Source organism: Nycticebus coucang, chromosome 3, assembly GCF_027406575.1.
Source record: "Nycticebus coucang isolate mNycCou1 chromosome 3, mNycCou1.pri, whole genome shotgun sequence".
Lineage (NCBI taxonomy): Eukaryota > Metazoa > Chordata > Mammalia > Primates > Lorisidae > Nycticebus > Nycticebus coucang.
Window position 1 is genome coordinate 72,419,613 of NC_069782.1, and position 16,268 is coordinate 72,435,880.

Below are 16,268 nucleotides of genomic sequence, written 5' to 3' on the forward strand. Positions count from 1 at the left end.
TACTTTGTGGCCCACCAGAGGATTAAAAACTCCCTTATATTTAGGGCAGAGACTGGCAGCCTACAAACCAAATCGAGCCCATGGGTGTATTTCATGTGGCCCATAGTTGTGCATCTGTGATAGAGTCATGTGCCACACGATAATGTTTCAGTGAACAATGGACCCTTAGACAACAGTGTTCCCATCAAATCATAATAGCATATTTTTGTTGTACCTTTTGTTTACACAGATAAGTATCTGTGTTACAGTTGTCTATAGTATTTAGTGCAGTCACATGCTATTCAGGCTTTTAGCCCATTTCATATAGCCTAGGTATGTGTAGTGAGCTCTGCCTTCCAGGTTTGTTTAAGTGCACACTGTCATATTTGCACAAGGACAGCTTGTGTAATGCTTTCTCATCACATATCCCCTTCATTAAGTGATGCATGACTGTACTGTGAGTCAACATTTAAAAATCAAGAGAGTGAAATCCAGATTTCTGGCTACTCTTGAAGAATCAGAAGGCCCAGTGGCAGTGGTTCAACGTCCTGTATCAAGATATGGGCTAGAGCATTCCAATTTGCTGTAGACCCCATATCCACACCTGCCTGGCATTTGCCTCTGCCACTTAACAAGTTCCAACAGCTGCTTCGGACCTGGGTATCCCTTGGCCCACACACAAGCAGTGACATTCAAGAGAAGAAAGGAGCAGCCTAGGGTCCTGAGTCCCAAGTGTGCTCTGAGTGGGTGTCTCCCAGACTCCTGCCAGGTGTCTATTGTTGCCTCTGTTGATATCACTGATTCTGATGCCTAGGGTCTGCACAGACACCAGCACTTGGGGCTCTACTCTAGAAGCATTCGTCAGTGCTAGGTCCCTGAACAGAGCTCAGCTAAACAGGGCGTCTGAAGGGAAGTGCTTGTGTGACCAGGCATACCTTGGTGAACAACTGCCCTTGGCACAGACGAGACAGCTCATCTTCTTGCTGGGTACATTCCCACAGGCCATGCACCCGCCGTCCCATCTGCCAGAACACGGTTAATTTGATGCCCTCGGCAGGATAGGCCCAGATCTCCTGCAGTGAGTCAGGTGGCTTCATCTGGCCTTGACTTCAACCCAAACTCTCTTCAAAGCCTCTCATGACCTCACTGGGGCCTCACGTTGAACCCAGGAGAGTAGATGTTATCATCTCCATCTTGCCAACTAGGAAACTCGGTCTCAGGGGTGGATTAGGGTCAGGCCAGGCTACCAAGGCGCTCTCTACCATCTGGGGCCCTATTGTTTCCCTGGCATGGTGCCCTAGGATAAGTCAGCAGGCTTCAACTGCTGAACTTGACCTCACCCAGTTCCTTCACTACAGTGGAATCTAAGGATTCCTGCTCTAGCAGGAATGAGTACGGCAGTAGACTGTGGGATAGGAAGGGGAAAGAACATTAAGGAATGGATTTTTTGTTCTGACGCCCTGCAGGGGGCAGCACTTCAGCATGGGGAATACATAGGGTTGGGGGAGGAAGACATGGGTTGGCTGGCAAGTCTGGGGGCCAAGCAGGGCAATTACAGGAGTGGACGTGTGTTCATCAAAGGAGGGTAGGGAAAGCTGTGAGGCTAGAGAGGAAACGACAATGTTGGGCAAGACCTACTTGCTTAAAGCTAACTGTAGCTTGTACCAGTTTAAGTAAAAAAGGGGATTATTTTCTGAAAGCAGACGGTGCTGGTGTGGCTGGATATGGGCTCAAGTGCTGCCTCTCATGCTTAGCTCTTCTGCCAGCTCTTTCCCTTGTGGTCATAGGATGCCTCCCACACAGCTTCAGACAGTCCTTCCTGGAATTCCATCCAAAGTCCCTGGGCAGACTCTTAATGGACCAGCCTGGTCTCATGCCCATGTGGGGACCAATCATATGCTCCAGAAATGGAGGTGGTGCTGATTGGCTGGGTTTGGGGGACACACCTGCTGGAGAGTTGGTAGGGCTAGCGGGAATAGCAAAACAGAGACCACGGTGGGCTGTGGGACCCCAGGGTCAAGGATTGGGCTCCAGGAAAGGGCATTCCAGATTTGGCATTTGGGTTATGCTCCCTGGCTTTTGTCTGAGCAATTATCTGTTCCCATACAGTGTGACTGTGGGTGTGTGAGTGCCCCTTCCTTGTTGATCCAATCTCATGTCCATCCCCCTCCTTCCTCCTTTTCTGCTTCCTTTCCAGGGATGAGCACACCTGGCTCTTCTCCGCAGCACTGCCCAGCTGCCATCAGCCCCCTATCCCTGAGCACAGAGACAAGGCGGCAGCAGGCATCACCCACCCTGTCCCCGCTGTCACCCATCACTCAGGTGCGAGGGCAAGGTGGAGGCAGGTGGGTGGGGAAGGTGGGAGCCTGGCTTCACCTCTCTCAGGGCTTTCCTGTTCCTTTGAGGAGGCCACAGAATCTTGAGACTGCTCCAACACTTTCAATTTTTGTTACCAAATTTTAAACATGGAAAAATCAATAACCTACGAGTACCTGTACCAATCACTTGTAGACCTGGTGGCCTTTATCCTGTTCTGGTGTGACTTGGCATTCTTCATTATGCCTCTTTCTCTTCTTTAGGGTCTAGTTAAAATTTTCCATAATAAAATGTTTAGAAGAGTTTAGCTTTTATTTATTCAATTTGCTGTATTTGTTTCATCAACTTTTTGTTGATTGATTCTGTGTGTCTAGGAACTTGCCAGTTTCATCTCAATTATCCAGCTTGCTGGTATACAGTTGTCTTTTTTTTTTTTTTGCAGTTTTTGGCCGGGGCTGGGTTTGAACCTGCCACCTCCAGCATATGGGGCCGGCGCCCTACTCTGCTGAGCCACAGGCAACTACCCAGTTTGTCATATTTTTTATAATCTTTTTTTTTTTTTTTTTTAAAGAAATGAGTCTTACTCTCTGTTGCCCGGGCTGGAGTGTAGTGACCTAATCATAGCTTATTGTAACCTCCAATTCCTGAGCTAAATTGATTCTCCCAAGTAGCTGGGACTGCAACCATGTTCCAGCATGCCTGGCTAATTTTTTATTTATTTATTTAGGTATTGTATTTTATTTCTATACATTAGCTTCATGCTTTTTTTAATTGTTTGGGAGTCATTGAGGGTATAATAGACCAGGTTACACTGATTGCATTTGTTAGGCAAAGTCCCTCTTGCAATCGTGTCTTCCCTCAAAAGGTGTGGCACGCACCAAGGCCCCACCCTCCTCCCTCCTCTCTCTCTGCTCTTCCTTTCCCCGTAATTTTTTTTTTCCCCCCGTAATTTTTGTATGTTTTATAGAGAAAGGGTCTTGCATCGTTTCTCTGGCTAGTCTCAATCTTCTGGTCTTAGGTGATCCTCCTGTCTCAGCTTCCCAAAGTGCTGGGGTTAGAGGTGTGAGCCACCATGTCTTGCCTATAATCATTTTTATTTATGCAAAGTTGGTAAAAACATATCCACTTGCATTTACTGATTTTAGTCATTTGAGTCTTCTTTTTTACTTAGTCAATCCATCATCATACAATGAATCGGGAAATATCCCCCCCCCCTTCTATTTTTGCAAAGTATTTGAGAAGCATTTTAATTCCTCTTTAAATGGTAAAATTTGTGTACCTATAGTCCCAGCTACTCTGGAGGCTGAGGCAGGAACATAGCTTGAGTTCAGGAGTCCGAGCCCAATGTGGGTAACATAGTGAGACCCCCCACCATCTCTCAAATTAAAAAAAAAAAAAAAAAAGGTTGGGCGGCGCCTATGGCTCAGTCGGTAGGGCGCCAGTCCCATATTCCGAGGGTGGCGGGTTCAAACCCCGTCCCGGCCAAACTGCAACCAAAAAATAGCCGGGTGTTGTGGCGGGCGCCTGTAGTCCCAGCTACTCGGGAGGCTGAGGCAAGAGAATCGCCTTAAGCCCAGGAGTTGGAGGTTGCTGTGAGCTGTGTGAGGCCACGGCACTCTACCGAGGGCCGTAAAGTGAGACTCTGTCTCTACAGAAAAAAAAGTTTTCTAAAATTCACCAGTACAGCTATCTGGGTCTTGTCTTAGCTTCATTGTGAGGTTTCTAATTGCTCGTTGAAGATTCTAATTCAAATCTTTCCTGTCATTACGCTATTCAGATTCTCTTTTCCTCTTTCTCTTTCTTTCTTTCTTTCTTTTTTTTTTTTTTTTTGAGACAGTTTCTCTATATCGCCCTCAGTAGAGTGCTGTGGTGTCACAGCTCACAACAACCTCAAGCTCTTGGGCTCAAGCGATTCTCTTGCCTCAGCCTCCCAAGTAGCTGGGACTACAGGTGCCCACCACAATGCCCAGCTATTTTTTTGTTGTAATTGTCATTGTTGTTTGGCAGGCACGGGCTGGGTTCCATCCTGCCAACTCCAGTGTTTGTGGCTGGCGCCCTAGCCACTGAGCTACAGGCGCCAAGCCCTGTAGTTGTTCTTAACATAACCACAATGGCATTGTCTACCAACAGCGAAATTCATTCATACCTTCCAATGCCTAGCCTGCACCTGTTTTTCCCCCAACTCCTTACCCCATGTCTTTGCTTATAAGGTTGGGGTTTTTTTGTTTTGTTTTGTTTTTTGAGACAGAGACTTAGTCTGTCACCCTGGGTAGAGTGCCATGGCATTGTAGCTCACAGCAACCTCAAACTCTTGGGCTTAAGCCATCCTCTTGCCTCAGCCTCCTGTGTAGATGGGACTACAGGTACCTGCTACAATGCGTGGCTAGTTTTTCTGTTTTTAGTAGAGATAGGGTCTTATTCTTGCTCAGTCTAGTCTTAAGCTCCTGAGCTCAAGCAATCTACCCACCTCAGGCCTCCAAAGTGCTAGCATTTCAGGTATGAACCACTACACCCAGCCTGTGAGGTTGTTTTGTTCAGATCATGATCCAGACATTTGTGGACGCTGACTTCTGGCGACCATGTTCTCAGCTTTATTGTGCACTAGCGTGTGTCAGTTTGTGACTCTTGCCCATGCCGTCATATCTGGAAACTCCTTTTTACTCGTGAACCACCCACTGCTTATTAGAGGTCAAGCATCCCGCTAAATATTGCTGTCCCATAGCTTCTGAGTGCAGAGACCCCCACATGCCCCAGGGACTGTCAGCTTTGTGGCCCACTGGCTGTGTGTTGCCACATAGACTCGCTGAACATCACATGCTTCCCTTTTTACTTTTCGCTTGCCAACTCCGAGACAGTCCTGAGTCAGACCGTGCTAAACAACCACACTGGTATTTCCAATAGCTCTGTTCTCTCCAGCTTCCCAGAGTAGGCAAGGCTTTGGAGCAAGGGATTCCTCCCCCAGCAGGACTCAGAAGAGTGCGGAGTTGGCTACCCACTGAGCTACCTGAGTGTGGCTGTTCTTGTACCTGGCCTGCAGCAGCTGAAACTGCCTGAACCTCGCAGTATGTACTGTGGGGTGTGTATAAGAATGACTAGGCTCATCAGGACAACTGGATCAGATGCCCCGGCCCTGACTAGCCCCAGCCTGACCTCCCTGGGCCTGTCCTCTAGGCCTCCACCTTCTCATCATGGAGTACACCCAGCCAAGGGGCCAAACTTCATGGGATCCATCCACCACTCTGTTCTTGAGCTCAGCAGGCCATACAAGACTCTGAGGGACCAGGTGCTTGCGGCCTGGCCTCAACTACTACCTGACACCCTCCTTTTTCCCCAGGCTGTGGCCATGGACGCCCTGTCTCTGGAGCAACAGCTGCCCTACACCTTCTTCACCCAGGCAGGCTCCCAGCAGCCACCGCCACAGCCACAGCCCCCACCGCCACCGCCTCCGCCTGCATCCCAGCAGCCACCACCCCCGCCACCCTCACAGGCGCCTGTTCGCCTCCCCCCAGGCGGCCCCTTGCTACCAAGCGCCAGCCTGACACGGGGGCCACAGCCACCCCCACTTGCAGTCACAGTACCATCCTCTCTTCCCCAGTCCCCCTCAGAGAACCCAGGCCAACCGTCAATGGGGATCGACATCACCTCGGTAAGCCCAGGGCAGGGTCCCCATGGGTCTAGCTGGGGGGCTTAGGGAGGAGCAGCTGAGGCTGCAAGAGGATTATTGGGGCACCCACTACATTGACAGCTGTGTTGAAGCTGATGGGGCAGGATTAAGACCAAAGCAGACACTGCCAAAGGTGGTCACCTCACAGGGGTTACCACTTGGAATCCTTCAGCTGAGATTTTCACTCCTTGTACAGATGTGGAAACTGAGACAATAGCAGGTTGACTGGCCCCAGACTCCATCCAAGGTGGGCCACACAATGTTTGGCTACTAAGCACTAGCTCTTGACCACGGCGTCCCCTCCTGCCTGAAGTTGGGCTTTCTGGGAAGCTGGAAGAACACAGATATGTGAGGGCCTAGGGAGCAGACTTCCAAAAGTCAGGGAGACTTACTTGAACTCATAGGGCAAAGAGGGACAAAGCTAGCCCCCATGAGATCTTAGGCTCTTGTAGCTTGACATCCAGGCCCAGGCAAGGCCAGTTGGTTGCAGCTCAGGCTATGGGACCCCTATACCCACAAACCTTCCTAATCATTCAGACTTTTGTCCTAACTGCTATAGTGGGATAGATGTGCAGGTCACAGCTACACTGGGCCACATCGAGGAGCACAGCAAGTTCTCCCCACTCACCCCCTGGCTGCCAGCCCCAGGCTAAATGTCATCAGAACATCCTGTTCTCTGCAAAGAACAGTCCCCCTGAGCTGGGTGGGTCAGATGTGACCCTACAAGTAGAGACCCACATCCTCAAGCTGCTCTGACCCCTCGAGGGTGCCCACCCAGGGCTCCCCTAGACAAGAAAGCAATGGGGAGGTTCCAAAGATGGGACCTCACTTTGGAGAGCCAGGTAGTCATGGGAAGCACAAGATATCTGGGCCTGGTGCAGGGACAGTCACTCCCAGGGCTGTTGATCAGGGTAGCCACACCCAGCACCACCCAGGCCAAAGAACGATGGTGTTCCACCCCTCAGGGTTCTGCACAGACTTACCAAGCTAGGACAGTTTTCCCTCTGGTCATTTTGTCCTTCTCAACTCTGGGAAGGCCCAAAGCAGTCATCCCCAAGTGGCCATACCCTGCTGACCGAGCCTACTCTTCCACCAGGCCTCTCCCCTGCCTGGACTGAACCCTCCACCCCATACTACTCAGGGCCACTGAGGAAATGGGGGAGACAGAGCAATTATGGGGTCCAGGGCCAGTCAGGCTCAGAGAGGTTAGGCAGCTTGTCTGTAGGCACATGGCATGGCTGGGCCAGGGCCAGTATATGGTTTGGCTCCACGTCCTGGCCTGGCCCAGCCCAACCTCTGAGGGGTCTGGGTCACCACAGGGAGAAGCCTAGGCTCTCTGTTGCTTGAGCAGGTCGAGGAGGCAGCCGCCCCTTGGAGGTCTCTCAGAGAGTTTAACTCAGGCAGGCTTGTTCATGGATACCAGGGATAGTGGCAGTCCCATGCTGAGAGCCTACAGCAAGTGCAGGACAGCAGATGGCTTTCACCCTCAGTCCCACCACACTGAGAGGTGGCCTGGACCTGCCCAGGACACCACAGGAAGAGTCGGGCAGAAGGCTGCACCTACTGGGGGGTGGGTGGGTGTACATGTGTATGAGTTTGTATGTATGGTTGGGTGCTTATATATTTGGTGTGTACATACACATGTAGATATGTGTATATGTGTGGATGTCAGTTCATGCAGTGGGCTGTGTGTGAGCACACATTGCTGCCTGGCTCTGAAGCCTGCTAAGTCAAGGCTGACCCTTTGGTCACCCTCCGGTAGACTTGAACAGGAGGGCAGCTCTGTGAATCTGGATTCTGGGTCCTTGTAGCCTCCTCTCCCATACTACTACTTCCGGGGGCAGCTGGGTTTGGAGGAAGGTCCTGGAGATCTCAAGCTGACAGACTCAGAGACCTACCTTTCCTGCAGGTACCCAGGGTTCTCTGCTTACCTATAGGTTGGCACCTGTCACCAAGACATCTGAGGTGGAAGGGTTGGGGGGACCTGCTGGGAGGGCTCAAGATTCCAGGACTGAAGCCCTAGGGTACTTAGGGCAGCCGGGCCTGCCGGAGTCCTGACCTGTCTGTCATCGCAGGCGCCGGCTCTGCAGCAGTACCGCACTAGCGCTGGCTCCCCAGCCAACCAGTCTCCCACCTCGCCTGTCTCCAATCAAGGTTTCTCCCCGGGGAGCTCCCCGCAAGTAAGGGACATCGTCTCACTGTTGACCTCTGGCTCCACACTCCAGTCTTGGTTCATGCCCCATGTGCCCCCCTGCCCACGTGCCTGCTGTCTGTACCTCACACCTCGCCCATCCTGTCTCATACACTCTGTCAGACCAGAGCTGTGCACCCACCAGGCTGCATGGGGAGGGGACTGGGCCAGGGGCAGCTGTCCTGGGTGCAGGTGGGGGAGGAGGTGCTGCCTCCAGCTGCCACACATTTCTCTACCTGTCAGGTTTCTGTTGTGCCTTTGTGGTCTCTGCTAAGCAGCAGCTGGGGGTGGTGGGCTGCATTCTATTTAGTGACAATGGTGCTGGCTGGAGTCCTGTGGTGGCCACACCTGGTGTCCGCACTGTGCCATTCAGGGGTGACACCTTTCCACACCCTTTGGGTATCTGAATTGTGCAGGGTGCAGCCCAGAACAAGGGCCCAATACCCGCTCCCTGCAGCCTTGAGCTTCAAGGGTCCTGGAGTTGGAGGGGGAGGCTCCCACTCCTCAGCCCCCACCTTTCCCCTTCACCCTATAGGTAGGCGTGTCCCTCGGCCACCAGAACCCCTAGCCCACAAAGCTTCTCCAAGCAGCTCTGCAGCATCTCAGGAGCTCTTGTCCCCATTCATGGATGCAGAGAATGAGGCTGGCCCCAGGTGACTGGGCAGGGTGTGACCTCATTTGTCAGACTTTTGTTTTTTTTTTTTTTTTGAGACAGAGTCTTACTACGTCACCCTCGGTAGAGTGCCAGGGCGTCACAGCTCACAGCAACCTCCAACTCTTAGGCTTAAGCAATTGTCTTGCCTCAGCCTCCCAAGTAGCTGAAACTGTAGGCTCCTGCCACAATGCCTGGGTATTTTTTTGTTGCAGTTGTCGTTGTTTAGCTGGCTCAGATCGGGTTTGAACCCGCCAGCCTGGGTGTATGTGGTTGGCGCTGTAAGCACTGTGCTACGGGCCTCCACCCCTTCTCAAGTCCATGCCCGACCTGCAGAAGTGTCCAGTCTGACTAGCTACTCAGTTAACTCTGCTTGTATTTTGCTCTGGTGTCAAGGCATGGCCTTAGCCTCAGGAGATCCTGCATTCTATCTGGAACCTCTGACTTCTCATCCTGGCAGGAGATTCTCCCCAGGCCCCCACTACCTTGAGGCCATCTTATCTCCAGAATGTCACCAAGCTGAGAAAGCCCTCAAAGCCACTGGTGTGCCTAGGGCCCTTCAGCCATCCTCTGTACCTGGTAGAGGGCATGATAGAATCCTCCTTCCCAGATAGAGCAGTAACAAGACCTGTTCCTTCAGGAGTAAGGTCAGACTCCCTTATCTCAGAGCACATGCCATGAGGTCCCATAGTGAAGGACGGTGAGGTCCCTCTCTTCCCCACATCTGTGGCTCTCAGTTGTGTGTAGGGACATCTGCCCCATCAGCCCAGGGTCCCCTGGGACTATCACCTGCAGCCCCTGGTCCTGTAGGCAAATGGTAAACTCAGGGCACCCTGGTTTCTGCACATGCTTGGTCCATGTACACCAGCTCTGTGTTCTCAGACTCTGGTGGCTGTGTCCAGTCTCATCTTGTAGCACCATTGGGGGAGGAACCCTGATCCAGGCAGGAGAAGTGGAAGGTGGGGCCTGTCCCAGTGGGCAGCATGGCATAGGGCCGATTCCTTTTTTTTTTTTGTAGAGACAGAGTCTCACTGTACCACCCTTGGGTAGAGTGCCGTGGCGTCACACAGCTCACAGCAACCTCTAACTCTTGGGCTTACGCGATTCTCTTGCCTCAGCCTCCTGAGCAGCTGGGACTACAGGCGTCTGCCACAATGCCCAGCTATTTTTTTTGTTGTTGTTGCAGTTTGGCTGGGGCTGGGTTTGAACCCACCACCCTCAGCATATGAGGCCGGTGCCCTACTCACTGAGCCACAGGCACCGCCGCATATGGCTGATTCCTAAGTAATATCTCTCTTGCGTTTGAGGCAGAACAGGACAGGAATTAGGGGTTGAACAGATTTCTCTAAGGAGAGAGTTGCCTGATTGGTCAATTAATTTTTTGCCTCAAAATCAAAGTGGGTTAGTCTGCCAGGCAGAAAGCAGGTGGCTGTCTTGTCAAGCCTGCGTTTGTGTGTCTGTTGCCTGTTAGGTGCTGATGTGATAAGCAGGTAGCTCATCAGGGTAGGGCAGCCCCGACATCAGGGTAAGGCTTGCTCACCACAAGTCCAGATCACCAAACACTTCACTGCACCTCCACCCTGCCTGTGCCTGCTGCTCTCAGCTCCCAAGAGCACTGTGTCCACCCCAGCTAGGCCCTGGGCCTGAGTCACCTATGATTTGGTTCTGTGTGTGGCTGCCTCCTTCGTTCCAAGCTGACTTTTCCTTCAAACCTCCTTTTTTTTTTTTTTTTTTTCCGAGGGAGAGTCTCAAACTGTCGCCCTGGGTAGAGTGCTGTGGCATCATAGCTCACATTAATCTCCAACTCTTGGGCTCAAGCAGTTCTCTTGCCTCAGTTTTTCTTTTTTTTTTTTTGTAGAGACAGAGTCTCACTGTACCCCCCTCGGGTAGAGTGCTGTGGCGTCCCACGGCTCACAGCAACCTCCAACTCTTGGGCTTACGCAATTCTCTTGCCTCAGCCTCCCGAGTAGCTGGGACTACAGGCGCCCGCCACAACGCCCGGCTATTTTTTTTTGTTGTTGTTGCAGTTTGGCTGGGGCTGGGCTTGAACCCACCACCCTCGGCATATGGGGCCGGCGCCCTACCCACTGAGCCATAGGCACCGCCCTGCCTCAGTTTTTCTATTTTTAGTAGAGACAGGGTCTTGCTTTTGCTCAGGCTGGTCTCGAACTCTTGAGCTCAAACTATCCACCTGCCTCGGCCACCCGGAGTGCTAGGATTACAGGTGTGAGCCACCGTGTCCGGCCCCTTCAAACCTTCTTGGTAGCCTTATAAGAGAAACTTCAGTTCTAGTGCTTGTACCAGGCTTGAGTCTAAGGCTGAGTCCAGGGGAACAGGATCAGGCAATTCTTGGAAGCCCCAGTCCCACCCATTGCCCTGAGCCCTGAAACAGACCTGCCCCCAGTCTCAGACAAGGTCTGTGACAGCTGATGTAAAATTACCCATGATCTCCCTTCCTCTTGGGTAAACAAGCCACAAGCCTGCATTATCTCTGTGTCTAAAACCTGAGGCTGTTGGCTTTTTAGAGCCAAGGTAGAATTTTTTTTTTTTTTTGAGACAGAGTCTCACTGTGTCACCCTGTGTAGAGTGCCTGGGCATCATAGCTCATAGCAACCTCAAACTCCTGGGCTCAAAATCCTGATCCCTCTGCCGCAGCCTCCCAAGTAGCTAGGACTATAGGTGCCTGCCACAATGCTAATTTTTTTTTTTTTTTGGTCTAATTTTTAGTAGAGGTCACTCTTGCTCAGGTTGGTCTCAAACTCCTGAGCTTAGGCAGTCCACCCACCTCAGCCTCCCAGAGTGCTAGGATTATAGGTGTGAGCCCCCATTTCTGGCCCAAGGCAGAATTTTTGCACTTGTCCTTCCTTGTGTCACTCCTTTTTTTTTTTGAGACACCGTCTCACTCTGTCGCCCTTGGTAAAGTGCTATGGCGTCGCAGCTCACAGCAACCTCAAATTCTTGGGCTTAAGCGATTCTCTTGCCTCAACCTCCCAAATAGCTAGGACTACAGGCGCCCACCACAATACCTGGCTAGTTTTTTGTTGCAGTTGTCATTGTTGTTTAGCTGGCTGGGGCTGGGTTTGAACCCGCCAGCCTGGCACCGTAACCATTGTGCTACAGGAGCCGAGTGCCTTGTGTTGCTCTTTAAAGTGTCATACCAATGGGACGTTGGGAGCTGACCCCACCAATGGTTTGTTTTCATGTGTTTGGTTGTCTAGCTTAACCAAAATGGGGTCAGTTTCTGACATCCCCCCCCCCCCCATTTGGTGTGCAACTGTTTAAACTCTCCTCTGGTATTTGGGATGTCTGACTGCCCAAGCAGTACCTCCCCTGAGGGACCACTGGAATGGACATAGCTCCTTCTGCTCTTTGCCACCTGAACACCTGGAGCAATGGCCAGTGGGTTTGTGGCCAGCCCCTCTCTCGGACTGAGGCTCAAGACTCAAGCTTTGGATTGTTCAAACACATGGAAGTCTTTCTAGAATAAAACTTAGATGGGGAATTCCACCCGATGGGGCCCAGAGCCTTTGGTCTATGGAGCTGTTTACTTAGACACATGCTGGGCACATACCTTAAGTGGTAACCATGTGGATGGCCATAGTGCCAGGGACAGCCTCTGTCCCCCTCTCTCCAAGAGCCCTGGCTGGTCTTGGGTTGCAGCAGTAGGGCCCCAGGGTCTCATGGGCAGGCAACTCTGGGTGGGGGGCCCTGGGCCTGTCTTTTGCTTGCTCTTCTGGCAGCCGGCTCCATGTGCCCATCCTGTCTATATGTGTGGCCTGCACCCTGTACCATGTCTTCCTGGGGACCTGCCAGGGGTCACTGTGCACATGTTCTGTCCTGATCATAACATCTGGGTACCTCCTGCCTTGGCCCTGGTAATAAGTTCTACTCTGAGGCCTATTGGGCAGGGTTTCCTCATCCCTGGAGTCCTCCACCTTCCATATGGTGGAGATGGGGATGACAATTTGGGGGAATGTCAGAGTATAGAGGCCCCCCCCCAGAGCAGATGGTGGATAAAAGTCATCTGGGGTTGAGGGTCACCCCAAGAACCCCAAGAAAAATGTCATCAGCTTCCTGCATCCCAAGCAGTTATCTGGGAAGTTCCAGGGGCCTCTCTTCTATCCAGGCCGAGGAGGTGCCAAATCCTTGCCTGGTCTCAGGGCTATGACCATAGCAGGCCTCTCTTCTGTCTGCAGCACTCTTCCACTCTGGGCAGCGTGTTTGGGGACGCGTACTATGAGCAGCAGATGGCGACCAGGCAGGCCAATGCTCTGTCCCACCAGGTGAGCGGGTGCCTAGGCTACTGGCCAGCTGGTGCCCAGGACAGATGCTTGCCAGGACCTTGGCCTCGCAAGTCTGGGCTGCACATGTTCAGGGTATCCTGCCTGCCCCTTGACTTGACTCCTCTGCCCCTACCACTGCCATGTCTCTGCGGGGTACAGAGGCCTTGACCCCTGGCAGGAATATGTTACCTTGCCCTCTGTGGCTTCTGCACCTGGACTGCTGATGGAAGTCAAGGACAGACGGGAGAAAAGGGCAGGTGGTGATCACTGGGCAGGGCTGGGGCCGTGGCTGTGGAGGCAGCAGCACCTCGGTGTGGGCCGTGCACGTGGGTTTGCTGGGAGGTTGCATTGGCTTTGCATGGAGACCCGGTCGGGGGTCATCTGGGCAGGGGAGGCCTTGGTCACAGAGTGGAACTGGTCACTCACTCGCTCATCCATCCATCCATTCATGCGGTGAGCCTCAAGGGGGGGAGGAAGCCCCAGGGTTATGGGGGGCTTGTGCTCAGCAGCCTTGATGCTGGGCACCCTGCAGGGGTGGCATCCGCAGGCAGGCAGGTGGGCTAGACAACAGCAGCCAGGGGCCCAGAGTGGTCCTCACAGCCCTGTGTGCCTCCCTCCCCAGCTGGAGCAGTTCAACATGATGGAGAATGCCATCAGCTCCAGCAGCCTGTACAGCTCTGGGTCGACACTCAACTATTCGCAGGCAGCGATGATGGGTCTCACGGGCAGCCATGGGAGCCTGCCAGATGCGCAGCAGCTCGGCTTTCCCAGCCACAGTGGCATCCCCAACATCATCCTCACAGGTGAGGAAGACCTGGGTTAGGAGCTTCCCACCCTGCAAGAGGAGAGTGTGGTGGGGCTGAGGCCCAAGGAGGCCAGACATCCCACATCACCCCAAACTTAACTCACACTTGGATGTAAGGGTAGGCCAGGGAAACACCTGGATCCAGACATCTAGTGCCTTGTGCTTAGAACAAAGCTGGTCACTTCCCCACTAACCCAGTGGCCACTTCTCTGGCTGAAAAGCTGGGAGCCCTGAGTCATGAGCCAGGCACTGATCTGAGTTAGCTGTGTGTGTCAGTGTTGCCCATGCCTGGCACAGCCAGCAAACATGAAAGGGCTCTCATGCTGTGTGACAAGTACCCACAAGCAGTCTGAGCGTGGCACCTAGGCACTCGGGGACAGGCCAACTCCTGTACTACATGGCACATGTACACTATCTCTGCTGCATCTAGAGAGTCCTGATGGCAATTCCCCTATGAGGCAGGGCTGTTGGGGTATTGAGGTTGGGACCCTTCTACTGTCCCTTCTGGCATCTCCAGGCTGGAGGGATCCATGTTTCGAAACCCTGGGGCCTGGCTCTGAGCACAGGACCTGGCCCTTCCTCCCCACCTTGTAGGTCAGTGAGTTGCTCCAGCAGGGAAGCCCCTGACTCATGAGAAAAATCTAAGAATTCAGGCTCTGTGATTGCCCTAACAGAAGCAGAAAATTTCAGACTCATTTTCCAGATCTGGACACTGGGTCCAGCATCTCCCTGAGGGTAGAGGAGGGAGCCCAGGTTTGAACCAGAGTTTTTGTGGGGGAACCAGGGTTCTCTCCAAACTGAGCAGCTGCTGGGTCCCCAAAGGGGACATGAACCCATACTCACCCCAGCCTTTCTTTTAGTGGCTGAGCAGACCTTGTGGCAAAACCTTGCAAGGCAGGAGAGGTCCCCACAATCTTTAGGTCATGCTGATGTTTGTGACATAGCCCTCAGCCCAGGCTTTCTCCACCTGCTGACAGCTGGAGCCAGATTGTTGTCTGTGGTGGGGCCTGTCCTGTGCACTGTAGGGTGTTGAGCAGTGTCCATTGACTTGCACTCACCAGGTGCTATTAGTATGCCCTTCCCCAGTTTTGACAACCAGAATGTTCCTAGACATTGCCTGTGTCCCCCCAGGAAACAGCATCTCCCAAATGAGCATCCCTGGTCTGACCCACGGATGTGGGCAATGGAGGCAGTATCTGGGGCTTTGAAACCGGGGGTTAAGCTGTGCCTTTTGTACCCCCCACCCAGTGACAGGAGAGTCCCCACCCAGTCTCTCTAAAGAACTGACCAGCTCACTGGCTGGGGTTGGTGACGTCAGCTTCGACTCTGACAACCAGTTCCCCTTGGACGAACTCAAGATTGACCCCCTGACCCTTGACGGACTACATATGCTCAATGACCCTGACATGGTCCTGGCTGACCCGGCCACCGAGGACACCTTCCGGATGGACCGTCTGTGAGCGGGCACGCCGGCACCCTGCCGCCGCTCAGCGGTCCCAATGGCATCTCCCCAGCCTGGGGACAGCCGCACTTCGTCCCTTGCCAACGGCCGAGCTTGTGATTCTGAGCTTGCAATGCCGCCAAGCGCCCCCCTGCCAGCCCGTTCCTCGGTTGTCCACCTCCCATGAAGCCCAGCGTGAAGCCACATGCTGGGTTAACCGCCGGCCCGCCCAAGGCCAGGCTGGGATCGGAGGCTGTGAGATCCTCACCACCACAGACCCTCCCTGCAGTGGCTCCCTCACCCCCCAAAGTGGGGTATGAGCTGTTTTGCAGGGTGAAGCAGGCGGGCAGGCTTGGGGGAGGGGCGCGCGCGTGGTTTTTTGCGGTGCATTTTCCGACTGTTGTCCAGCTCTCACTGCCTTTCTTGGTCCCTGGTACCCCCACCCACCTGCCACCCCCAGCCTGTGTTAGGCAGAGAGTGAGCCCTACCCTGTCAAGGGAGAAGGTGTTAGAGCAAGGGGTGGACGCAAAGTAAAATAAACACTATTTTGACGGCTGTCTTTTACATTTCTGAGCACATACAGAGCGCTAGAATCCACCCTGACAGATGCAAAGTGAACAGAGCATGTGATGCAGCTACCCCCCCAGGCCGCCTCCTTGCCCCGTTTCTGTCACTCCAGCCCTGCCTCACCCCTAGGCAGGTTCATTGGTGGCCACCCTTGCCATGGAGCACCCAGCCAGGACAGAAGGGCTTGGAGGGGTAACCACGGCAGGGATTCCTAGGGCGGGATAGGGGGGTTAAATCTCTTTTCCTTTCCCGTCCCTGCACTGTGCTCACCAGTACTGTTACAAATACCTACTGTTATTTAAGGTATGGGGGGGCAGCTGGGGAAATTTTTTTTTTCTTTTGGTTTGTATTTATATTTGGTTATAGATGA

At 53.0% G+C, this 16,268-nt stretch overlaps 1 protein-coding gene across 7 annotated transcripts in view; it reads left to right on the forward strand.

The window, feature by feature from the left end:
- CRTC1 (CREB regulated transcription coactivator 1) overlaps positions 1–15,886 on the forward strand; it is a 75,232-nt gene extending 59,346 nt beyond the window's left edge. For 4 of the 7 annotated variants that reach the window (XM_053584688.1, XM_053584691.1, XM_053584687.1 and 1 more), the window contains 6 exons: positions 2,177–2,301; positions 5,630–5,941; positions 8,035–8,139; positions 12,999–13,085; positions 13,708–13,888; positions 15,139–15,886. In XM_053584688.1, coding sequence (XP_053440663.1) covers positions 2,177–2,301; positions 5,630–5,941; positions 8,035–8,139; positions 12,999–13,085; positions 13,708–13,888; positions 15,139–15,350 — 1,022 coding nt within the window. In that variant the 3' untranslated portion in view covers positions 15,351–15,886. Of the gene's footprint in view, positions 1–2,176; positions 2,302–5,629; positions 5,942–8,034; positions 8,140–8,685; positions 8,803–12,998; positions 13,086–13,707; positions 13,889–15,138 lie in introns of those variants that run through there. The other 3 variants (XM_053584690.1, XM_053584692.1, XM_053584693.1) reach the window with 2 other exon arrangements.
- Positions 15,887–16,268: the final 382 nt, after the last annotated feature.